At 35.7% G+C, this 25,836-nt stretch overlaps 2 protein-coding genes across 9 annotated transcripts in view; one reads left to right on the plus strand and one right to left on the minus strand.

The window, feature by feature from the left end:
* The window catches only part of LOC134856977 (RNA polymerase-associated protein RTF1 homolog), a 607,680-nt gene that overhangs the window by 20,569 nt on the left and 561,275 nt on the right, over positions 1 to 25,836 (plus strand). The gene's annotated exons all lie outside the window — the stretch shown is intronic.
* LOC134856943 (uncharacterized) overlaps positions 2,464 to 25,836 on the minus strand; it is a 71,085-nt gene continuing 47,712 nt past the window's right edge. For all 8 annotated transcript variants that reach the window (XM_063873233.1, XM_063873234.1, XM_063873230.1 and 5 more), the window contains exons 4-9: positions 20,515 to 20,675; positions 16,462 to 16,674; positions 15,975 to 16,128; positions 15,337 to 15,658; positions 3,800 to 4,090; positions 2,464 to 2,839 (exon numbers count right to left, since the gene is read on the minus strand). In XM_063873233.1, the coding sequence (XP_063729303.1) occupies positions 2,721 to 2,839; positions 3,800 to 4,090; positions 15,337 to 15,658; positions 15,975 to 16,128; positions 16,462 to 16,674; positions 20,515 to 20,675 (1,260 nt within the window). In that variant the 3' untranslated portion in view covers positions 2,464 to 2,720. The remainder of the gene's footprint in view (positions 2,840 to 3,799; positions 4,091 to 15,336; positions 15,659 to 15,974; positions 16,129 to 16,461; positions 16,675 to 20,514; positions 20,676 to 25,836) is intronic.

The raw sequence follows: 25,836 nt of genomic DNA on the forward strand, positions 1-25,836 counted from the left end.
AGTCAACGTTTTACCCTAATCACGCTAAAAATTGCATTATTCAACGCATAAATATCAGATTTCAAGAGCTCGATAACAACTTCGTTATCTGATAAGCCAGTTTTTTCTTTAAAAAACAATTTGTTAAATCGATAAATCGAAACTTTTAAAATGCTTTTTTTGTCATTTTTCTTTCTTACCGTTATTTTGAAATGGTTTTTAGGACAGCATCCTTTAGTAGCTGCACAGACATCAATTAAATAAATTTGGATGGTTTATCTACGAATGAGCTGTTCGGCTTTTTACGGAGATCGGCGGTTGTCCGTCAGGTTAAGAAATACATGCTTTTTTGAGTGTTATTTTGGGCCGTGAAAGGCTTCCGCACCCTCACACAACGACCACGAATTATGATTGGCCTCAAACCTCCGACCTCTCAATTGAAACGAGAGACATAGCCACTTTTATTCCGTTCCCAGTTTAAAAAAAGAGTATTGATGCCAACCATTAGAAATACCATATCTGTTTCATTTTAAAACATATCGAGTTCCGCATATTTCCAATAAAACAATTTTGCCGGTAATAAAAAAATTCAGAATTCCAAAAAAAGCCACGGAGCACACCAAAGGTTATCGTTTTTTGTACATTGGAAACGATATAGAGGTTAGTTTTAGGGAAAAGTTTGAAATTGATTTTAAAACAGTCACAAAAAATCAAAAACTTAGACTATTCCGAGGGCCACATTTTATGTGCAAAAAAAATTGGTCATTCCAACTTCATGAGGGGAGCTTTTCAACTCCATTCTATTCATAGAAATTTTAATATCAGATTTGTTAGGTTAGTTTTTGAGAAAAATGAACAATATTCTGTTCAAACATTCCCCTCACAGACGTTTTCGAAGGCTGTAACCCAAAGGTTTTTGGAATTCGTTAAGTTTTTGGGAAGTTTTTCAAAGCGCCTCGAAGAAATCTTTTACACTTTCGCGATACTTGTTTTTATCAAATAGAATTTCTAGGTAAACATGCCAAGCAATGCATTCGAAACTCAAATTAGCAACTGGACTAAACTTACGAAGCGGAAACAAGGCAGACAATCTTCGAGAAGACACCAGGTGAGTCGGAAAAAATTTGAAAAAATTTCAAGTCCCCTGAAGCTACCTTCAAGTAACTAGTACTCAGTCAGTAGTTAAATTTGAATTCAGATGAAATTGAGCATGTCAGCTGAAGAGCATAACAGGTGAAGACGGTGAAGAGGACTGAGCTTGTCAAATGATTCATCTGATTTTGTCAGACTATTTTTTAAGTAGAAAAATTCTATAATCCAATTTGATAACGCTTGCTTATCGCAAGCGTTAAAAAACATATTCCAGCTTGGTAACGCTTGTTTATCGCAAGCGTAATAAAATTAACCTAGTTCGAGAAGCTTTGATAAAAATCTATTTCGGTGGGAAACTCGATACGTTTATTTTGACTTTAAAATTTTTGCTGTTCGATAGATAATGTCTTCTTTTCAAGGAAGGAATTGAACTGAATCTCTAAAAAAATAAAAGTCAATAAAGTTGCCCCAGAAAAAATTTCAAAACATTTCCTGAAAAAAAAACGTTAAAAAATTATCGATATTTTTCCTGGAAAAAAAAGAAAAAATCATCGCGATCTATATAGGAGTCTAAACTACGTTCATCAAAATTTTGCGAGCTGGAGATTTGCATCAATTGCAAAACCACATTAAAGCATTGCAAGCTCGCAGACAGTAAACGAAAGGAAGGCCACTAAGTCGACAAAAAACAATTACTACTAAAAACTTTTGAAAGTTCTGAAAATTTTCAATTTTCAGGCTCTCCCTCCGAAATTACACAAAAGGATGAAAAACTTTGTTGTCCTCGAAATGATGCAAAGTCATGTCACGACGTGGATAAAACATAAGCCGAAATTAAATTTTGAGCTAAAACATCAAAATTTCAAAAAAAAAAAACAGAATTGTAAACTTTAAAAACAGGTATAAACCAAAAACAATTCAAATTGCAAGAAAACCGAAGACCATAGGGGAACAAGCAAACGACTTAAAATTTGTACGAAACAGAATACTTTTCGTTTAATAAAATGGGTCCTGGCCAGATTTGAATCCTTGACTATTGCCTCCCCAGGCATAGTAGTTATCTCTAGACCAAGTGTTCCACCAAATTGAATTTATTTTAGGCCAAGCAGTCGAATTTGTTTAAGAAAATTTTCCCCCGAATTTGATATCGATTGCTTATATCAATTTGATATCGATCGCTTATCATACGCGTACTAAATCATTGCGTTAATTTTTTGAGTTGTCCATTGCTTTCTTCGACTCAACTTTAAGTCAAAAAGTTTGATTTAAATTTTATTTAAAATAATGATGATCGTACAAACAATTAAACCAAACTGCTACAGATATGCGAATTTTTCAAATCAGTTGGTTAGTTCCGCTATGTTGTTGAGTTCACGATTCCCATCGAAAACATTCAAAATAAATCTAAATTTAATAACTAAAATATGTACATTCTATTGGAATACTTCTATGCTGTTATTGTCAGTGAAGAGTAGAAAAGATCAAGGCTATCGGGATAAAAAAGGAGAATAGAACAATTTCCACTGCGAAGATTGTAAATTAAGTTCTCTTTGTGCATGTTTCTTCAATCGATGCGGCTGGTTGTTCGGCCGTTTGGGTGAGTGAATAGAACAGACAGGCGAAAAGGAGATGAGCATGAGGGCAGGCGCCTACCCCCCGCATCCGCCGCATCCGCCGCCGCATCCTCCTCCGCATCCGCAGCATCCTCCTCCGCATCCGCAGCATCCTCCTCCATCTCCTCCTCCACACCCAGCACAACCTCCACAGCCTGAAGCAAAGGTGACTCAATAACTGCACACAGACTACAACTGACAACTAAGTGGCTTCACTTGATCAAAGAAGACCAAAGTGAACAAAAATCTTGATGATCATCTAATCATGCTAGCTTAACAACTCAGCTAAACTAATTCAGTTGAAATTTTTGAACATAGGCATCAGACAGTTCAAAAATAGTTCACGAACTGTTAAAACTGAAAAAAAAATGTTAAGGTTACAAGCGAATCGGAGGTATCCATGTGTTTAAGATTGAAGGCACATCTATCTTAAATTATCTTCGTTACCTTGTCCATAATTCAGTTATTACACAATCCAAAATTGTGATCAAATTTGTCATAATCTCAGTAACTTTCATATGATTTTACCGCTCTTTTATTTAAATCGCATGATTGACAATTCATGTCATGAATATCATCGGGGAGGGCAAACAGTTCAGGGCCAAATGGTAGGGTTTGTTATGAAAAATAGTAGCAAGGTCTATAAATCCTCTCTGGCTCGACAAAGGCAAGTTTCGCCGTGGGCGTAGTGGTTTTCGTAAAGCTGTTTTATTACGCTTGAGCGCGCGATGCCATCAGCACTAGCAAACAAAAAAACTCAGTTGTCTTCAAAACGTTGTAACTCTAGTAGTTGTCTGCTCTTTCGTGGCATAGTTTGGTTACTTCTCTGTTGCACATGGTTATTTCGTTGTTTTTGTCGAATCTAGTTTGATTGTTGAACGAGACAGCAAAAAAAAACATGTAATGGCAAAGTACCACCAAATATATGAGATCTTTTATTTGCAACTTGGGTTAGAAAACAGTGGACTTCATAATACGAAACAACGCCCCATTGTGTAAATACTCCTAACAATCGAAAAAAAAAACAATCACGAACTACATAAGTGTCTTCACTACTTAATTGACACTTTACAACAAAGAAAAAAAGTTATCTAGCTTTAAAACTAACAACTTACCACCGCAGCCGCCACATCCTCCGCAACCACCGCACTCGCCCGAGTCCTGGTTGATCTTGGTGGTGTGGGGCACTCCCGCGTAGTAGCCGGTCGCCACCACCATCTTCAAGGAGTCGACGTCGATCGATTTCGGGTACTGGGTCCTGTCCGTTCCATCGGGGAGTCTTGGCTGGCATAACACGTGCATCAAGGCGATGGAGAAGGCCAAAGTCACTTTCAAGCCGAGCTCAGCATTCACAGCTCCGCCCTCTATTTCGACTTGACCATTACGCAGATTGACAAACACGTAACCTACACAGGTTCATAAATATGGCTGACAGCCCAGCAAAACTTCACCGCTGAACAGAAATCTAGAGATAAGGCATATTCGACAGTCATAGAAAAACCAGATAATTGAAAAACATTTTATGTAGAAAATGACTAGAAAATCGAAAAAAAAAAGAATTTTTGCAGTTTTTGATTCCAAAAAAGTGCTAAAATTCTCAAAAAACTATTGTTACTCTACTAAAACTAAGTTTTTATGTTTTAGATTAGACTATTGTAAGCTTTTAAGCCATTAAAATAAGCCGGCTCGCTCGCTTTATTCGCTCGAATTAAGACGAAAAACCAAAAATTTTAAATAGGTTATTCTCGACACTGGGAAAAGTTTAAAAATTTTTTATGTCCTTCGAATTACAACTGTAAAAGCTTTAATACTGAATATCACTCAACTCTCTCCAATGATTATTTGTGTTAGCTGATTTTGCGTGGAAAACAAAAAACTAAAACACGCCCGAATACAAAGTTCCTCCCTATTTATCAAATGGTCAGAACAAATATATGGCTTTACAGATCTTTGAATTTCGAGAACAAATTATGATTGACACTTTTTAAATAAATTAACTCAATTTGAGAATATAGCCAGCAGACAGTGGGAAATGAATTAAACAACGCAAATAAACAAACAGCATACTTTGTTTTTACGCTTGGATTAGCAAGCGTTATCAAATCAAAATGAAGACTTTTTTCGGGTTAACAAGTAGTTTAACAAAATCAGTTGAATCACTATGCAGCTGACTTGCTTATTTTCGTGAAATATCAAATTTAGCTAGTTGGCGAGTAAGTTACTATAAGGTAGTTTCTGGGGAACTTGAAACTTTTTTTTACAGAATCAGTTTTTTTTCGGCTCCAGTGGTGCCTGCTCAGAGATTTTCGGCTTTGTTTCGTTAGTTTTGTTCAGTAGCTAACTTGAACTTAAAATGTCTGGCTTGGCATGTTTGTCTAGAATTCCTTTTGATAAAAACAGGTAATATAGAAATGTATGAGATTGCGTTTTTTATATTGTTTTTTGAGACGCTTTGGAAAACTTTATCACTTTTTTGCAAAAAAGTTTAGTTTTCTCTCAAAAACCGTTTTACCGATTTTCAAAATAGAATATCCACAGAAATACCACCTGGATTCTTTTGTGCCTGCATACTCCCCTGGTATCTTTTTGCTTCACCCCTGTCTACAGCCAACGAAAAAATCTGTGGGTGAAACATTTCACCGATTTTTTTTTTTCGTTTTCAAAAACTAACCAAATCAAAACTGAGTTTTTGGTTTCAATGAACACACGGAACGAATTTGAAAAGCTCCCCATCATAAACGGATACACCTAATTTTTTTATATATAAAATTATGGCCCTCGGAAAAGCCAAGTTTTTGATTTTTTTTAACCTTTTTTGGAATCTTTTTAACTTTTCTCGAAAAAGAACCTCCCAAAACTGAGATTGTGTGTTCAATGGTGATAGCGGGTAGTGGGAAGCTGTCCTAAATCAGCGGCCACTAACAATTTTTGCATAGAAGAAGTAATCGTCTACGGAAAAATCAACTTTTTGAACCTTTTTTCCTAAATTTTATGAATTTTACTTCCATAGACCGGGTTGTATGGAGCTCCTCTGAATAATCTACTTTTGCCCAAATTTTTTGACACAAAAATAATGGGCCTCGGAAAAATCAAAATTTTCACCGTTTTTCTGAAACTTTGAACTATTTCGAGAACTACCCAGCCAAACCGGGGTTTTGGGTTCAATTGAAATTACAGGTTGAGTGAATCTCTTCTGCACAAGCGCCCAAATTTTTTCAACAAAAAGCTATGGTTCTCGGAAAGATCAACTATTTGATTTGTTGACCATTTTTTCTACTTTTCTTGATAACTATCCTGGCAAATCTGATATCTTATATTTAATCGACAGAAGAGGTAGTCAGAGGCTCACCTTAAAAATTTTATACGCCCAGTTTTTTTGGCCTTCAAACAAGTGAAAGTTTTGAAACTTTGACCATTCTTTGGAAGTCTCATTACAGTACTCGAAAATTACCGTGCCAATTCTTAAGTTAAATAGATGTCCTTTAAGTTCTTGGAAATTGAAGAAAAATTTTTGGTTGACAATGTTTAGATAAAATTGACCCATTTTGAGCAAACTGGAGAAATAGGCAAGACTTTTATTTCGCTGGGAAATCTGATATTCAAATTCCATTTTCGAAATTACATGTCGATCATGTTTTTCGTGACCTTTACATTTTTGCTGTTCGATAGTGGGGTTTGTCTTCCTTTTAAAAAAGGAAATCAACTGACCTTAAAAATTTCAAAAGTCAAACCGCAAAAACGTAAGTTGGATATTGAACAATTTTTGAAATTTTTCCTGAAAAAAATTTTTCACGACCTATCTAAGAGCTTGAACTACGTTCATCAAATCTTAACCACCAGCAAAAAGCGGCAAGATAGCTTTGAGCATGCAAGAAAGGACAAGAAAACAAGCATGTGAAAAAAGTAGGCTTCGAAAAATTTTCTGACTACGGGATTCGTAAATTTCATATTCCGCATGGAAACCTAAAAATTGAAATCCATATTCGAAACTAGAAATTTTTCGCGCTCAAGTTTTTTGCGCAATTTCTACTTGCGTAACTTGACAGCGCAATTTGCTTACCTTTTAGCAAATCAACTTGAACTGAACTCGATTAGAGCATATATAAAATAAAGAACAAACTTTCCATAAACAAATTTCAAGACTTTCCTGGAAAAAATCATCACTATATATATTGAGCGATATCGAAAACGTAATAGCAAAAATTTGATGAGGCGAGCTTTGATAGATGACATTAAAAGTTGATGATTTGCCTGAAATTAATTTTTTGAGCAAATAACATGTAAGAAATGACCTATGTAATACCTCAATCATTTCATAGAACTAAATTATACCTAGTTTCACTCGCAGTACTAAATAAACCTCGTCTTTTTGTTCAAAATACACTGCTGAATAAGCCATAAACATTCATGTATAATTTAGATCAAAACTAGGTTTTCCTGGTTGTTTTCAGGCATAATTTTCATTCAAGCTTCCCAAACTCAATTTTAGGCAGAGAAGCGAAGCGGAGCTTGTCATCACTAGCAAAAAGTTAAATCAGAAAGAGACAACAAAAAGGAAAATAGCAAAAAACAATAATTTGAGAAAAACATAATTATCAACATTAAATAAACTATGAGTATTTGCCAAGCGGCCACTAAGCCATCACCAAGTAGGTAGACGCCCATTCAGCCGAAAACAAAAAAAAACACAATTAAATTTTAAAACTTTTAGTCATGGAATGCAAACTACATGAATTTTTGAAAAAAAAAATTAATCATTTTTTGCCTGTGAAGCATGGGACTAGCCTCCTATGCAGGTAAAATTTCCAAATCCTAAAATTTAGACTAAACACTTAATATCAGATTTAGCGAGTAGTTCTAAACTTCCAAAAAATGGAAAAAAAAGTTATAAAAATGAATTTTCAACATGCAAGTAGGATACAACAGATTACGCAAGCAAAATCTCAGCACCATGTTAGTTTGATAAACTATCTACCTCAGAATCGCCAGGTTACTTTTTGGAGAAAATATCTTCCAAAAAACAAAAGGCTACATTTCAAAAAATGGACATTTTCTAATGCCATATATTTTATAGACAACGTACAGCATAAACTCTTGCGCAGACTAGAGTCGCACAAATGTTTTTTTTTGCTTTCGGTTAAAACCTTTATCACCAATTTCGCAGGGTAGTTTATGAGAAAAATCAAAAAAAAATAACCAAAATGCCAAAAAATGGGTATGCTGAGGCCATACTTTTTTCTACCAAATCTAGGGCTTAGCCGCTTGAGAAGGAAAGATCCCCATGATTGAAGCTTTCATCTCAGACTTGCGCTTTAAAAATTTGAGAAGAAAAAAATAAAAACAATTAGCTCAAAAATCCCCCTACTGAAAGTTTCAAAGGCCGTAGAACGTTGGGTAAAAAGAAAAGAGACTAGCAAAACATACAAGCACATAGAAGACCAGCCAATTTTTCCACTGTTCCTAATTTTTACAATCAGTACATTAGTATAGTAGAGAAAAATTGAGATTTCTGGGAAAGTGCACAAAATTTTCCACTGCGTCGCAAAATAAAACAACCAATCCTATACATTTTTATAATAACAGTTTTTTTTTCAAACAGGACCACCTAAAACTAGCCAAAAAAAAAACAAAGCAGCAGTATATGCTATTAAATTGACTCTGCTTAAATACGATTAAATACGACTAGCCAAAAGTAAAGCAGCAACAATAGCTATTAAATTGCCTCTGCTTAAATACGATTCAAGCTTAAATACGACTAGCGTTTTACGCACCTCCGGTGCTTCGAAATTTTTCGACAACTCCTGAAAAACCGCATATATTGGAAACAACAGCTGCAAAATTTTAGTGTACTCTGACTCCACCCATTTACAGGGTTGGTAGTTTCGAACTTTTTAATTTTATTAAATTCCTATTTTAAAAGCGTCATCTCGAAAACTTAATGGGCCTCTGGAGAAAATTGAAAGACAGATTTGCAACAACTGAGAGACCCTGAGAGCACCCTACTAGAGTTAGGAATTCAAAATTTTGTGAATTTTTTTAAAGCCAAGTTTCCCGAAAAAAAAATTGAAAAAAAAAAAACGTCTTATCTAGGAAACTAAAAGCATTTGAGCATTCATATTAAGAGGCAAGATTTGCGACGCGAGGGTGTACGCTGAAAATAAGGTGGTATCTTCATCGAGTTGGTAGTTTCAAATTTTTTGAATTTACTTGTAGATAAATTCTTTGAGAAATTTTGAAAAAAAATCAAAAAACGTCACATCTCGGAAACTAAAAGCATTTGAGCAGAAGCGTTTAGCAATCGCATCTGGCAAGATTTGAAACTCTTTAGCGTACCCTGACAGGACCTAACTACAGGTTTGGGAATTTCAGATTTAAAAAAAACAATAATTATTTAAGTTTTCTGAAAATGTTTGAAAAAATCACAAAAAACGTCATATCTCAAAAACTACAAAAAATTGAGCATTCATAATAGGAGGCAAGATTTGTAATATTCGAGAGTACTCTGACAGTACCTAACTACCGGGTTGGGAATTTCAGATTTTTAAAAAAATAATAATTTAAGTTTTCTGAATATCTCAAAAACTACAAAAAATTGAGCATTCATAATAGGAGGCAAGATTTTTAATATTCGAGAGTACTATGACAGTACCTAACTACCGGGTTGGGAATTTCATTTTTAAAAAAAAAATAAGAATTTAAGTTTTCTGAAAATGTTTGAAAAAATCACAAAAAACGTCATATCTCAAAAACTACAAAAAATTGAGCATTCATAATAGGAGGCAAGATTTGTAACATTCGAGAGTACTCTGACAGTACCTAACTACCGGGTTGGGAATTTCAGATTTTTAAAAAAATAATAATTTAAGTTTTCTGAATATCTCAAAAACTACAAAAAATTGAGCATTCATAATAGGAGGCAAGATTTTTAATATTCGAGAGTACTATGACAGTACCTAACTACCGGGTTGGGAATTTCATTTTAAAAAAAAAAAATAAGAATTTAAGTTTTCTGAAAATTTTTGAAAAAATCACAAAAAACGTCATATCTCGAAAACTAAGAAGAATTGAGCAGTCATATTTGGAGGCGAGATTCGCAATCTTTGGGAGTACTTTGACAGGACCCAACTACAGGGTTGAGAATTTGAGAGTCGGCGGAAAAAAATAATATAAATTTTCTGAAAATTTGTTGAAAAAATCACAAAAAACGTCATATCTCGAAAACTACAAGGATTTGAGCAGTCATTTTTGGAAACAAGACTCGCAATCCTTGATAGTACTCTGACAGCACCCAACTACAGGGTTGGGAACTTAAAATTTTGTAAATTAATTTGTTATTTGAAATTTCTTAAAACTGAAATGATTCGGGCATTCAAAATTGGAGGCCAAATTCGCAACCCCTAATTCGATATTGGGCTGCTTAATTCAAACTAGCGTTTTACGCACCTCCGGTGCTTCGAAATTTTTCGACAACTCCTGAAAAACCGCATATATTGGAAACAACAGCTGCAAAATTTTAGTGTACTCTGACTCCACCCATTTACAGGGTTGGTAGTTTCGAACTTTTTAATTTTATTAAATTCCTATTTTAAAAGCGTCATCTCGAAAACTTAATGGGCCTCTGGAGAAAATTGAAAGACAGATTTGCAACAACTGAGAGACCCTGAGAGCACCCTACTAGAGTTAGGAATTCAAAATTTTGTGAATTTTTTTAAAGCCAAGTTTCCCGAAAAAAAAATTGAAAAAAAAAAAACGTCTTATCTAGGAAACTAAAAGCATTTGAGCATTCATATTAAGAGGCAAGATTTGCGACGCGAGGGTGTACGCTGAAAATAAGGTGGTATCTTCATCGAGTTGGTAGTTTCAAATTTTTTGAATTTACTTGTAGATAAATTCTTTGAGAAATTTTGAAAAAAAATCAAAAAACGTCACATCTCGGAAACTAAAAGCATTTGAGCAGAAGCGTTTAGCAATCGCATCTGGCAAGATTTGAAACTCTTTAGCGTACCCTGACAGGACCTAACTACAGGTTTGGGAATTTCAGATTTAAAAAAAACAATAATTATTTAAGTTTTCTGAAAATGTTTGAAAAAATCACAAAAAACGTCATATCTCAAAAACTACAAAAAATTGAGCATTCATAATAGGAGGCAAGATTTGTAATATTCGAGAGTACTCTGACAGTACCTAACTACCGGGTTGGGAATTTCAGATTTTTAAAAAAATAATAATTTAAGTTTTCTGAATATCTCAAAAACTACAAAAAATTGAGCATTCATAATAGGAGGCAAGATTTTTAATATTCGAGAGTACTATGACAGTACCTAACTACCGGGTTGGGAATTTCATTTTTAAAAAAAAAATAAGAATTTAAGTTTTCTGAAAATGTTTGAAAAAATCACAAAAAACGTCATATCTCAAAAACTACAAAAAATTGAGCATTCATAATAGGAGGCAAGATTTGTAACATTCGAGAGTACTCTGACAGTACCTAACTACCGGGTTGGGAATTTCAGATTTTTAAAAAAATAATAATTTAAGTTTTCTGAATATCTCAAAAACTACAAAAAATTGAGCATTCATAATAGGAGGCAAGATTTTTAATATTCGAGAGTACTATGACAGTACCTAACTACCGGGTTGGGAATTTCATTTTAAAAAAAAAAAATAAGAATTTAAGTTTTCTGAAAATTTTTGAAAAAATCACAAAAAACGTCATATCTCGAAAACTAAGAAGAATTGAGCAGTCATATTTGGAGGCGAGATTCGCAATCTTTGGGAGTACTTTGACAGGACCCAACTACAGGGTTGAGAATTTGAGAGTCGGCGGAAAAAAATAATATAAATTTTCTGAAAATTTGTTGAAAAAATCACAAAAAACGTCATATCTCGAAAACTACAAGGATTTGAGCAGTCATTTTTGGAAACAAGACTCGCAATCCTTGATAGTACTCTGACAGCACCCAACTACAGGGTTGGGAACTTAAAATTTTGTAAATTAATTTGTTATTTGAAATTTCTTAAAACTGAAATGATTCGGGCATTCAAAATTGGAGGCCAAATTCGCAACCCCTAATTCGATATTGGGCTGCTTAATTCAAACTAGCGTTTTACGCACCTCCGGTGCTTCGAAATTTTTCGACAACTCCTGAAAAACCGCATATATTGGAAACAACAGCTGCAAAATTTTAGTGTACTCTGACTCCACCCATTTACAGGGTTGGTAGTTTCGAACTTTTTAATTTTATTAAATTCCTATTTTAAAAGCGTCATCTCGAAAACTTAATGGGCCTCTGGAGAAAATTGAAAGACAGATTTGCAACAACTGAGAGACCCTGAGAGCACCCTACTAGAGTTAGGAATTCAAAATTTTGTGAATTTTTTTAAAGCCAAGTTTCCCGAAAAAAAAATTGAAAAAAAAAAACGTCTTATCTAGGAAACTAAAAGCATTTGAGCATTCATATTAAGAGGCAAGATTTGCGACGCGAGGGTGTACGCTGAAAATAAGGTGGTATCTTCATCGAGTTGGTAGTTTCAAATTTTTTGAATTTACTTGTAGATAAATTCTTTGAGAAATTTTGAAAAAAAATCAAAAAACGTCACATCTCGGAAACTAAAAGCATTTGAGCAGAAGCGTTTAGCAATCGCATCTGGCAAGATTTGAAACTCTTTAGCGTACCCTGACAGGACCTAACTACAGGTTTGGGAATTTCAGATTTAAAAAAAAACAATAATTATTTAAGTTTTCTGAAAATGTTTGAAAAAATCACAAAAAACGTCATATCTCAAAAACTACAAAAAATTGAGCATTCATAATAGGAGGCAAGATTTGTAATATTCGAGAGTACTCTGACAGTACCTAACTACCGGGTTGGGAATTTCAGATTTTTAAAAAAATAATAATTTAAGTTTTCTGAATATCTCAAAAACTACAAAAAATTGAGCATTCATAATAGGAGGCAAGATTTTTAATATTCGAGAGTACTATGACAGTACCTAACTACCGGGTTGGGAATTTCATTTTTAAAAAAAAAAATAAGAATTTAAGTTTTCTGAAAATTTTTGAAAAAATCACAAAAAACGTCATATCTCGAAAACTAAGAAGAATTGAGCAGTCATATTTGGAGGCGAGATTCGCAATCTTTGGGAGTACTTTGACAGGACCCAACTACAGGGTTGAGAATTTGAGAGTCGGCGGAAAAAAATAATATAAGTTTTCTGAAAATTTGTTGAAAAAATCACAAAAAACGTCATATCTCGAAAACTACAAGGATTTGAGCAGTCATTTTTGGAAACAAGACTCGCAATCCTTGATAGTACTCTGACAGCACCCAACTACAGGGTTGGGAACTTAAAATTTTGTAAATTAATTTGTTATTTGAAATTTCTTAAAACTGAAATGATTCGGGCATTCAAAATTGGAGGCCAAATTCGCAACCCCTAATTCGATATTGGGCTGCTTAATTCAAACTAGCGTTTTACGCACCTCCGGTGCTTCGAAATTTTTCGACAACTCCTGAAAAACCGCATATATTGGAAACAACAGCTGCAAAATTTTAGTGTACTCTGACTCCACCCATTTACAGGGTTGGTAGTTTCGAACTTTTTAATTTTATTAAATTCCTATTTTAAAAGCGTCATCTCGAAAACTTAATGGGCCTCTGGAGAAAATTGAAAGACAGATTTGCAACAACTGAGAGACCCTGAGAGCACCCTACTAGAGTTAGGAATTCAAAATTTTGTGAATTTTTTTAAAGCCAAGTTTCCCGAAAAAAAAATTGAAAAAAAAAAACGTCTTATCTAGGAAACTAAAAGCATTTGAGCATTCATATTAAGAGGCAAGATTTGCGACGCGAGGGTGTACGCTGAAAATAAGGTGGTATTTTCATCGAGTTGGTAGTTTCAAATTTTTTGAATTTACTTGTAGATAAATTCTTTGAGAAATTTTGAAAAAAAATCAAAAAACGTCACATCTCGGAAACTAAAAGCATTTGAGCAGAAGCGTTTAGCAATCGCATCTGGCAAGATTTGAAACTCTTTAGCGTACCCTGACAGGACCTAACTACAGGTTTGGGAATTTCAGATTTAAAATAAACAATAATTATTTAAGTTTTCTGAAAATGTTTGAAAAAATCACAAAAAACGTCATATCTCAAAAACTACAAAAAATTGAGCATTCATAATAGGAGGCAAGATTTGTAACATTCGAGAGTACTCTGACAGTACCTAACTACCGGGTTGGGAATTTCAGATTTTTAAAAAAATAATAATTTAAGTTTTCTGAATATCTCAAAAACTACAAAAAATTGAGCATTCATAATAGGAGGCAAGATTTTTAATATTCGAGAGTACTATGACAGTACCTAACTACCGGGTTGGGAATTTCATTTAAAAAAAAAAAAATAAGAATTTAAGTTTTCTGAAAATTTTTGAAAAAATCACAAAAAACGTCATATCTCGAAAACTAAGAAGAATTGAGCAGTCATATTTGGAGGCGAGATTCGCAATCTTTGGGAGTACTTTGACAGGACCCAACTACAGGGTTGAGAATTTGAGAGTCGGCGGAAAAAAATAATATAAGTTTTCTGAAAATTTGTTGAAAAAATCACAAAAAACGTCATATCTCGAAAACTACAAGGATTTGAGCAGTCATTTTTGGAAACAAGACTCGCAATCCTTGATAGTACTCTGACAGCACCCAACTACAGGGTTGGGAACTTAAAATTTTGTAAATTAATTTGTTATTTGAAATTTCTTAAAACTGAAATGATTCGGGCATTCAAAATTGGAGGCCAAATTCGCAACCCCTAATTCGATATTGGGCTGCTTAATTCAAACTCGATAAAATAACCAATAAAATCAAATTAGAAAATCGAAAAAAAAACTTTTAAGCATTGCAAAATACGATATGCAAAAATAATACGTTGAAAAAGCTTAAAAATGGCGAGATAGTGAAGCCCGCATTTAAATATATAGATTAAATTGAAATATACCAAAAAGGCACCAAATGAGCACAATTATTTGCGACTTAGATTGGAAATTTTTTTTTTTCGTATTAATTAACTACACTTCGCTTGTGTAATGACAAATTTTGTTTTCAGCTCAATGGGCTTCTACTCACTTGTGGTCTCAGTTGTTTTCGTCTCATTTTCTATTCGTTAGGTTGTAAGGCTGTGGCTGGGCTGTATCGTAAGTGATCAAAGCTCCGAGTTTTGAACACAGAGGCTAAGCTGCTAAGCGGCTAAGACTTGCGAGAACACAACCAAAAAGCAGCTCTATCAAGTGAAATAAGAAAAAGTAAAAAAAAACCCTCGAATTAGCAAAAACTCGGCTATGTGTAGGATTCGAATCCGCGACCTACTGCAATCTTTCATTTGATGAAATTAAAATGCATCAACTGTGTTAACTTATTACTATTCGAACGTCAAAGCACACGCATGAAACAGTTGTAAAGGTGCCAAAAGTGGAACCAATATTTGAGACTTAGGTTCGAAAAATAAGAAGGTTCGTACTGAAACACTTGCTTCGCAAGTGAAATAAACTCAGCCGAATGGCACACATTAGCGAACAATAATTAATCTAGTGGGATGTTTTACTTGTGAAAAAATTGAATCCTGATTTTCTGTGAATTCAAAAAACACAAAAACTATTCTACCTGGGAAGAAGAATTCGAACCCAGTTCTCGCCGCTTTCAAGGAATGAATGACCTCCGAAGACCCATCAAAGTTCTTGAGATTGTAGAACCGACAGTATAGATATCCAGGGTTGCCTGGGGACCCCTTGACTCCTCTTTTCCCTCTCCTCTTTGAGCCCCTGTCGCCCGGGACTCCTGGGATGCCCCTTTTACCTTGTTTGATCCCGGTCCAGCCCCCAATGAGGATTCCCCAGTCACCTCCATTGGGACCTTTGAGGAGCAGAGCTCTCTCGCCGGCATCTTTGTTCAAGAAACATCGAAGGCTCGGATCTTTAGTCGAAAGCTGAAAAGCAGCAGACATTTCTAACTCATCTATCTTGGGAAACTCAACAAATGTTTATAAGGGTCAGTTTATAACAATTCAGCCGCGCACGCTTAACATATCACAAATACTAGCCACAAATGAAGCAGAGAAGAGATGATACGAAATTTTCAATGCTACAGAGCGTGATTATAGCAAATTTGCGACCAAATAAAAGAACACTGTTAATGAAGACTTCTATTTGCGAGTTAGGTTAGAAAAATGAAGGTTCGCACTAATACACAACGCTCTCAAGCTCGCTAGTGTGATAAGGGTAATTTTGCTAAAGTGTGGTCACCTGTGATTGTGCGGGCAGGGTGTCCAGTCCAATGAGGTGTGAGATGGCGAGCAGTTTGGAGTTGTCGTCGAACACGAGGAGGGCAGAGAGCATGAGGCTGGTGGAGTGGACTGTGGTGATGCGGAACGACACCTCGCCCCACCGATTCAGCAGACTACATCAACAACAACGACAACAAAAGACAATACAACACAACTCAATTGTAAATTATTCCATGCTCCTTATTCGACTTGACTAAAATCGAAAATTCCGAACAACGTCTCACGAGAAATCTCAAAAAATTACAAGCAGCGAAATCTTTTCTTCAAACTGAAACAGATTACAACACGCTAAATTGGCGGCCTGGATAACGGACTGATCCAATTTATGAAAAAAAAAAAGAAAGTTTTGACTTCTGTAAATTAGAAACGCGACTGAAAAAAAGAAAAGCAGTCAAATCGAAGGATGACAGAAGGACTTGAAAATGAGTTATAATCCTTAAACTGACACATTGGAAGCAGTGTCCATGTCCTTTGAAGTCTGCTCGTGGCACGTATGCGTAATATGCTTGAAGTAGCTCAGCAATCCACTACCATCTGACTTCTCGTATTGGCCAGCCGACAGAGCAAAGTTCACACGGTGGAAGACAGGTGGATCGAACTTAATTGTCACCTGCAGACTAACTCCCGAGGTTCTGTCCGCTTTGGCTGCCCAGGTCGAGCTAAAACAAAGTCAGAAAACAGTTGGGAAAATGTCAATGAATTCAACCCGCACGAAAAACGCCGATATGTTTTTTTGAAAAATGTTCAACGTTTCAGTTTTAAAAATATCTTTACAGCTCTTTGAATTTAAAGAATCTTCAATTATTATCACTTACAAAAAGGCACCGCGACAACTCGATACAATAGACATCTTTTTACAAAAGACAACCCGCAAAGCGAAAACTCGCACAGTTGTAATTTAATGTAAATCTTCGGCTTCAGGTCGCCGATTGCTGTTGTTGTTATTCGCCCGTTGTTTGGGGCGCGTCCGGCATGACCTTGCCGAGTTCAAGGACCATTACGACTCCCTTCGGTGGAAGCCACAAGTCTATTGTGGTCAATTTTGTGGACAGTCAAATAATTGAAACGCATGTAGGGAGCAGGGCTGAAGGGACAGTTTGGCGGAATACTTAGGTCTATCCTATTAATATAAGTATCTAAGTAGGTGCTGTATCCTGATCTTATTTGGGTCAGGGCAGGGTGCACCTTAACGAGCGAGGGAGTATCTGTTCAATTTTTGAAACTTCTGGGAGTCTTAAGGGAAAAACTTTTGGCGAGGGAGGCTTCGTTTATAGCTTTCTGGACTCGGTTTGTGTGTATATTCTTCATAAGTTTTAAATTGCAGTTTTAGGTGGCTAAACTCATTAAAAGGGTCACACTCGTTTGCTTCTAGCAATAGTTGTTCAATTTCCTCTTTATAAATATTTTAAGGTGTTCACGCGTTGCTTGTGGGACGGTCGAGTATGCTAAAAATGGAGGGGGCTGATTGGCAAGAAGGCCCTGAGGGCGAATTGTTAGGCAAGGAACTTGTGTTGACTTTTGACGTTGAGTAGTTGGCACTCAGACTGTAGGTGATCATTGGGGTTCATCTTTGTACACCCAGTCACTCTGTAGAGCCGAATTTTGCAGTATTTGGATTTCACTTATGGAGGTATCACTCACGACGTGAGACCAAGCTGGACAGGCATAATCCAGGATTGGTCTGATTAAAGTTTTAAAAAAAATTGTTTAAGTCTTTTTCGACTGACCCCAGTTTGAACCAGACGGCGCCTTCAGGACCGATATCCTGTGCATGGCTTTGCTTGCTGTGCGTTTGCAGTGTTCGGCAAAATTTAGTGAAGGGTCAAAAAAAGACATGAATTTTGGGGCGCTTTACGATCGGCAATAGTGTTTCGCACATTGCAATTTGAGAGTCAAACTCTTTATTAGGCGACGTAAAAGGACTTACAGAGCCCTTTGTAGAGTAAAACTCGAGCATTCTACTTGTTTTTAAAAAAAGAACAGCGTGTTAAGATAATTAATTGTCAGAGGCATGTTTTATGTCGCATGATTGGACGAAGGGGTGAAAATTATTGGCATATGACTGAAGTTTGATTTCTGGAGAGGAATTAGGTGAATCATGCACGAAAAAATTAAAGCGAGTGGGCGAGAGGACAGAACCTTGGGGGACGCCTGTAGGTACGATCCTGGATGAAGACAAGGCGCCCCTAAATTACGTTTTGGCTTGCCTGCCGCTCACATAAATCGAAAGCCATTTAGTTAAACTATCTGGTACAATGGCGCCACCAATCAGTTCTAGTAATGTGCGATGGCAGACCATGTCAAATGCCTTGGATAGATCTAAGGTGGCTAGCACAGTTCTTTCAGGTGATTGTAACCTGATTAAAACCATTGCTAATAAAATAGTCTAGAGTTGATAAGGCCATAGTGGATTCTGAGTTTAGCGTATCAAGTGTTAAAAGGGCGTGCTAATTGTTAAGCCACTGAAAAAAATTTCATTTTAGGGGCGAATTATTTTGCAGATCTTACTGGACGACGTGTTGTGATTAAACTTCCGGAGAAATTCCTGCTATTTCTTCTCTTTTTCTTTTGCCGTTCTTTTTATGTTGGGCACGCGTGACCGCTTTGTGGCAATAACCGGCTATAAATTTCATTAAATAGTCTTTTATTTTTTTAAATTTTGTCTTTTATTGCGAATTGTCTTTTATTGCGAGTTATCCCACCACAAAATTGAGAAAGCTGCAACAAAACCAATTTTTCTAGTCTAAATGTGATAAAATTATTAAACAGTTACGCAATATTTCGAGGATTCTTCGTTAAGCCGTGAGAGCTAAGAAAACAGATTAGAACAAGGACAGCCGGTTGCTGAGGAAATATTACAGAACGTTTCGACCACCTTAAAAAAAGTTTTAAAAAAAAACAAAAAAAGTTATTCTTCTTATATTAGTGTCACTTTTGCGCGTAGCATAACGAGAGAACTATGAAAATGCGTGGAAAAATAGTACATAAAACAAAATTGACAACACTTGTTTTCAAAGATGCTTTTCCGCCAAAGAATCATCATGATGGCGGAAAAGCAGTTTGAAAACAGTCTCGAGTCCCCAGCAATGTAATAGGGATTTCAGCAGTTACAGCTGACTAATTTGGCAACTCTTCTTGTAACCTTTGTTCCTTCTCATAACGGTAATACGAAAATTGTCGAAAAGTTAGACACCCTACTCAGCAAATAAACATTTGCGATCACAATTTGTGGCAATTTTAATATCGATATCAATGATAACATCGATATTTCAATTTTTCAAAAAGTTCCGATTTTTCACAAAATAACATTACAAAAAATATATATTATAGTTTTTCTTTCACAGCCAACAAACAGTTGGAGAAGGTTACACAGAGACAAAGCTGAGCTTCGCACCACTTGCCATAGAAAAAATGAATAATTATGAGTATAATCAAATGAAAAAAAAAAACCTACGAAAATCGTTTTTGTCAAAATTTACAAAAATAGCAAAAAAGTTCAAGAGGTCCTGAACAAAACTAAGTGCCCCATTCAAAACTTTAAAAGAAGCTTAAGACAAAAATTTGAATGAATGACTGAATTTGAATTTATGAGCAAAACCCCTTGCTTATCGCAAGGGCAATAAAAGAAGCAAATGAGTAAGTCCAGTCTCTAGGATATGAGTTCTGTGAACAAATTCATTTACTGGAACAAAAGACAAGTAACCGATTGCAATACTCTTGTTTATTGTTTTGTATCCTGCATACAAAACCACTTTTATTAAACACTTTAATAAACGCAACTATTTAATGAGCTCTTTGTGTGTTCTTTCATCAGGAGGTGGCTCTTTTTCCTTTTCCCCCACCTGCAAAGTTTTATAGTTAAAATTACTACTCACATTGTCCGAGTGTCAGAAAAAATGACATGTCGACTAATTAGGCATTTACAAACATATTTGGTCTTCATAATCAACCTTGTAAAACCACTCGTTAGACCACAATACCGAACTTAGTGTGAGGTGGGGGGAAAAGGAAAAAAAGCCGTAGTCATGTATTAAAAACAACCAAAAATGCCAAAAAAATTGATTTCGATGATTTCATCCCCCCTCTTCAATTTTACATTGTAAGTAGTTATGTATTAAAATAAATGTTTTTTAAATTCCACAAATAGACTCAGCATCCCCCCCCCACCCCACCTCAAACGAGCATCGACTTTATGGTTTAACGAGTGGTTTTACAAAGTAATTACGACGCCCAAATATGTTTGTCATGACCTAAGTAGTCTGCAAGTCAATGTTCATGACAATTGCACAATAGTAACAGTGATTTTAACTATAGAAATTTGCAGGTGGGGGGGATTAGGAAAAAGAGCCCAGGAGGTTTTGACTAAATTCACCCGATGTATGAGCTGTTTTTGCTATATGTGGGAACGGGTGATGGAACGTTCTTTAAATAGTGGATGGAAGAGGACGGCTTAAAATGAGTGTTTTGTTTGTTTGAATTTAGTTTTGCACCCTACTCACCCGCCGGAGGAGGCGGAGGAGGCTGCGTTCTTCTTCATGAGATAGACTGTGGTCGAGTAGGTGGTGGTGGGATTGTGGCGTGTGATCTCCCTCATGTCCAGCTCACTTTCGCCCAGTGTCTCCTCCGAGATACAGTTCAGCAGCTTGGGCCTCTTCAGGGACTACACAGCCAGACAAACAATCCATATTATTTGAACAGAGCCGACACTACTCTCGTTTTTTGTTCTAGGAGAGCTTTTCTTCAAAAATACACACAACACAAGCTACTTCGAACCAAACCGCCACCCGCACGCTGATTTTATTCAATAGTCAACATATAAAAAAGTGCAACACAGATTCTATGCAAAAAATGCAATAAGAAAGAGACCAGAAAAATGTTGGTCACCATTTGCCTTCTGAACATTTTCGACAAGCAGATGTTTTATGCTGGCAAATTTCCTTTTGAAAACAACTTCCTAGCATCAAATTAGCGCATTGGTCATTTAAAAGAATAATCTGACTCAATTGGAACCAGATCTAAACAAAATTTTTATTACTGGTTATAAATTGGATATTTTGAGTTAGGTATGGAGGTCTATCTCATAGAGTAATTTCGGATAGGGTACACCGTCTGCTCGTCACGCTATCTTATTTTCGGCCGGATAGATTCGTGCAACTTCTTAGTCTAATACCTTCTTAGTATAATACCTATCCTAATCTTACTCTTATAACTACTAGTCTCAGGGTGTTTAACTAGTCTCTGCTAGGCTCAATAGATCTAGAGTATACTGGTATCATTGCGGCTGCTGAAGTAACCGGGAGAGGCAACTAATTTCTAAGTTAAATTCAAATCTCTCTGGTGCTGAAATTACAAGTAATTTCAGCACTTACAAATAAGTGGGTTGTTAGTTAGATGGATCATGATTGGTTAATATTAAATATTTTACAGTGGTAAAATATCTAATTTATGAAATAATAAATTGTAGTTTAGATCAGGTTCCACCCATCCGGGGTTTACAGAGTTTTTGAGTTCTATCTCTTTCTTCTGCAATTGAAGGATGGATGATGAACGTTGGTATGTGGCGAACATCATTTTCTTTTTCTTGTTCCCTGGAGAAGAGAGGTCCAGGAGACTAGAACTGTAGACATAATTTCTCTTCAAGAGAAACGTTCCAGAACGCTGGATCGGTGGACAGGAAGTTATATTCTTGTCGTTCGACAACAAATGCGATCCCCAATGAAATCGTTTAGATTCCAGAATCCAAAATGCTTTGCTATGTCAGTTTTGTTTACATTTGTGGAGAACTGTTTTGTGATCAGCCTCGTCTGGGAATGACGTGGAAATCGTGTTTGGACGGGATGCCATGTTACTCGGATCTGTACGTATACTTCAACATCGAGGTGGTCATTGGTCTGGTTCAATGAAGTCCTTTGCTGCAAAGTCAAGTCGTACTCTAAATCCTTTGAGTTGTGATTGTGGGCGGCATGTCGGTTGTGATTGATAGCCATTCTTTTTGTTCAAAATGTGATGGGATCGTCTAGTTTTTGGATGTTCGTCCTTGATGTTGTGTGTGATCTATGTACTGCATATTATGATTTACATTTTATAGATTTTAGTTAGTTGTTTTTTTTAGTTATGATCTTGGTTAATTGTTTTCACAAAAGCATTTTATTTTAGTTCAGTTATTTTGAAGAGTTACTCACCCTTGAGTACCTCTGATTAAAAATAGAAGTGCGGTCACAAAGCGTGGTTGTAGCGCGGTGGGTTAGGCCGGCTATAGAGCATGCTCAGGACGTCCTCTCTGGTGGGTTAGGCCAGGAGTGGGAGTATGATTTCGTGCTGTTTCTTTGAGAGGTCTTGTTTTGTGTTAACATTATGTGTTGTTTTTTTCTGGGTTTTCTTATGTTACTTATGGTTGAGTCCTTTTTTCAAAAATCAAATTGTTTTTGGTTTGGGTTTGTCTTTCGACTTTTTCGTGTTTTATTATTTCTTTCGTTCACGTTATAATAGTCTTCAAAAGAATAAATTATCCAGTTTTAAGCTGGGTTAATCCGGATTGGGTACCGTTGGTGTTCTTTTCTTACTCATGCTGTTATTTTATGATTTGTGGTGTTTAGTCATTTGCAATGGTTAGTTTGGTATTAGTGTATAACTCCATTCCAACCGGCTTAAAGAAAAGTTGGAAACTTGTTATCGTTACTTAGAGTTGTTGTTATTGAAAGCTTGGAACATAAAATCATTATTTTAAACAATTCTTCGTGGGGGAGCTGTGCGAGTATGGATAGAATTCTTGTGTGAATGAATAAAAAAGTTAGTACTGCTTTCTCAATTTATAAGTTTACTGCTTGAATTTGAATTTTACTACATTCGGGGGAATTTGAAATTATAAATTTTCATTGTATGTTTATTTACTGCTTTTTTTTTGGGGGGGGGGGGAATTTATAGATTAATTTACTACATTTGGTATGAATTTTATGACATTATATAGTGCAAAAGTTATAGTATATCAAAATAGTTATAGCAAATAAGTTGTATATGAATTGGAGTTTAATTTAACAAGTTTATATTTTTATTTTCTTTTTTCGTTTTTGCAGATGATGGTGATGAGAAGACTAGAAAAAGAAATCTAACATTATGAAAAAAGGTTAGTAGATTTTGATATTTATTAGTTAAGGTAATTGAATTATACTTACCTTAATCTTCGGGGAACAAGCCGTGTGGGAAGAGTTCTTGGATTAATTCAGATGTTGTTAATAATTTAGCTAGTATGCGGATGATGATTTTAGTTTGTAGCAGTGGCCAAAGCAAATCAAGTGCTTTAATGATATTTAATTCTTCGGTGCCTACTGCGAATTCATGAGGTAAGTTTTGGATTAGATTGTAAATTTTATGATTATATTTAGTATTATGGATAAACTCTAAAATGGGAATTTCAATTGGTTGTAGGAATTCATGCGGAATGAGGAAGGGTCTGGATTCTTCGTTCTGGAAGGTCTTCGTGATGGGGCAAAATACAATTGGTGAACGGGATCGTAGTTACGGAGGATGCCGTGGAGGTTAGTGTTTTTGATAGAATAAGTAAAATTAAGAAAAAATGGTGATGTGTATCTTGAGTTAATAAATTGAAAACGATGGTGGGTTTGTCTTGAGGGTGTGTGTAAGTCAAAGTGATTTTGTATCAAACGATAGTATGTGTAAGTGTGTGTTTGTTTAGTGCGTAACATAATATCGTGGTAGCAGTGCAAATGGCGTTCCTGTGGTGTAAGAAAGTGGAAGGTTAGTGTAAATAATTGAAATTTGTCTTGAAAATTTTGGTATGCTTGCGTGTCAATGAGGGCTTCGGAGAGTATGTGGTCGTGTTTTTTATCAAAAATGTTAAGTGTGAATAGATATGGTGTTTTGATGAAAAATTTTTTCGGTTAGTTGCGGGTTAGCAAAGCGGTCGTCGTCTTAAAATTGGTCTTGGTTAGGGCGTATGATGTTATGATCGTAATATTCGATAGTGAAATCGTTAGCTCGGGGTGCGGTGAATGATTTGAGTAATTTTTCAAATCCAACGTATGTGAATTGTCGTGGTGTTAGGGCTGTTGTTAGTCTATATAACATATTTTTGCATTTTTCGTTATCGGTTTGTGTATTATAAAGTGGTAGAAAAAGAGGGTTAGTGAAGTGGTAATATGATTTCCAATGTAGTGTTGGCATTAAGACGTGCTCGTCAACAAAATTTCTATTGTCGTCGTTAGTGGTGGGGGTATTTAAAGTGTATTGAGGAAATGATGGTAAGTTTGTTTGGAGGAAAGTTTTGGTATTTTGATATTGTGGATGGTTAATATATTCTTTAGCTGTTCCGGGTTTAGTTGTGAATGGGTGATTTGGAAATTTGCGTTTAAAAGTGCGGTAAGCTCGGTTAGTGCTAGTGGATGTTTCAGTGGATGTGGATGATTGAGCTAATGATGGGGTATAGTATGATAGCGGTGTAGGTGTTGGTGGGCCGGATGATGTGGTTACGGATGATAGGTGATGGATGGTAAGAGTATGGGGATGGATAAATTGTTGTTGTAGGGTAATATAATTATCTAATTCTGAGGAGATTTGCGGAATATCTGGTGAGTTATTGGTCGATCTTTCAGAAAGTGATGGGGTATATGTTGGGGTGACTTGGGATGCATAAGAGGGAGTGGAAAGGGACGGTAGTGGTTGACTGGTATGGATGGGTTGAAAAGGGGGCTGTGAAAAATTTGAAGGGTTGGTTTAGGAATAGGTGGAAGGAAAGGGTTCAGAGTTGGCAAATTCATCGGGAGTTTCGAGGTCTGAGTTATTAAATTGTGAAATAGTGTGAAAAATTGAAATATCTGAGTTAGTGTCTGAACTCGTGCTGGATGGTATATTACTAATTGGAAAATCAGGTAGGGGAAAGCGAAAAGTGGGATAATTGGGATTGGGTTTTGGAGGTTGGCTGGATGGGAATTTGAGCAGTGGAGGGCTCCAACTTGTCGGCTCATCGTGGGCTAAAAAATGATTATGTTGAGATTGAAAAGTGGTAGTGTGGGGTTGTTCTATAAATTGTTCGTATGTAGTATCATTTTGTGAATGATTTGTTGTTATATGCTGAATAGGGCTTTGTGTTGAACTTGGTCGAAAACTTGGGTTATTTGTGATTGCTAAATTTCGAAAATTTCTGGGAACTAAAGATAAGGGATGATTTTGTGGTAGGGTTGGTATTTGTGGTGCTGTAGGTGCTGTATTTACATTATTGTGTTCTTCGTCGTATGTATTTGGTCTTGCGGCTAATTTTGTGTTATATTCTTTTATTTGTGCGTCCAAAATATTTTATTAATGGATGAGGAGAATATTCCAAAAAATCCTGCAAATAAAATACGTGCTACACTTGCTTGACGGTTGACTTGTGTGTGTATAGCCCATGTATTATAGATTCCTTTTAGTAGTGAGAAAAGAAATCCTATAAAATTAACCATAGCGTATATGATAGTCAATCTTTCTAAGATGTAATAGGGCCATCCTAGAAAAGCGAGTATTTCGTTTTTTAACGTTACAAAACTAAAAATATTTATGGGTGAAATATCTTGTGGTCTGTATTTTTCACCGTTTAAATATATATAATCTTTAATGTATTCAAAATATCCGCTGTAGTCTTGTGTATAAATGTCTGCAAATCCTGCGGTTTCTGCAAGTTTTCTTAAATTTTGATCGATTGATTGTCGTTGTATGGTATCCATTTGTGTAAGTAATTCTTGGAATTGTTGTGTTCTAATATGGTGTTGTATATCAGATTTAGAGTAAGTTCCAATTGATTGTAAGTCTATCTTTGGGTTTCGGGTAAT

This window comes from Symsagittifera roscoffensis, chromosome 1 (genome assembly GCF_963678635.1).
Source record: "Symsagittifera roscoffensis chromosome 1, txSymRosc1.1, whole genome shotgun sequence".
NCBI lineage: Eukaryota > Metazoa > Xenacoelomorpha > Acoela > Convolutidae > Symsagittifera > Symsagittifera roscoffensis.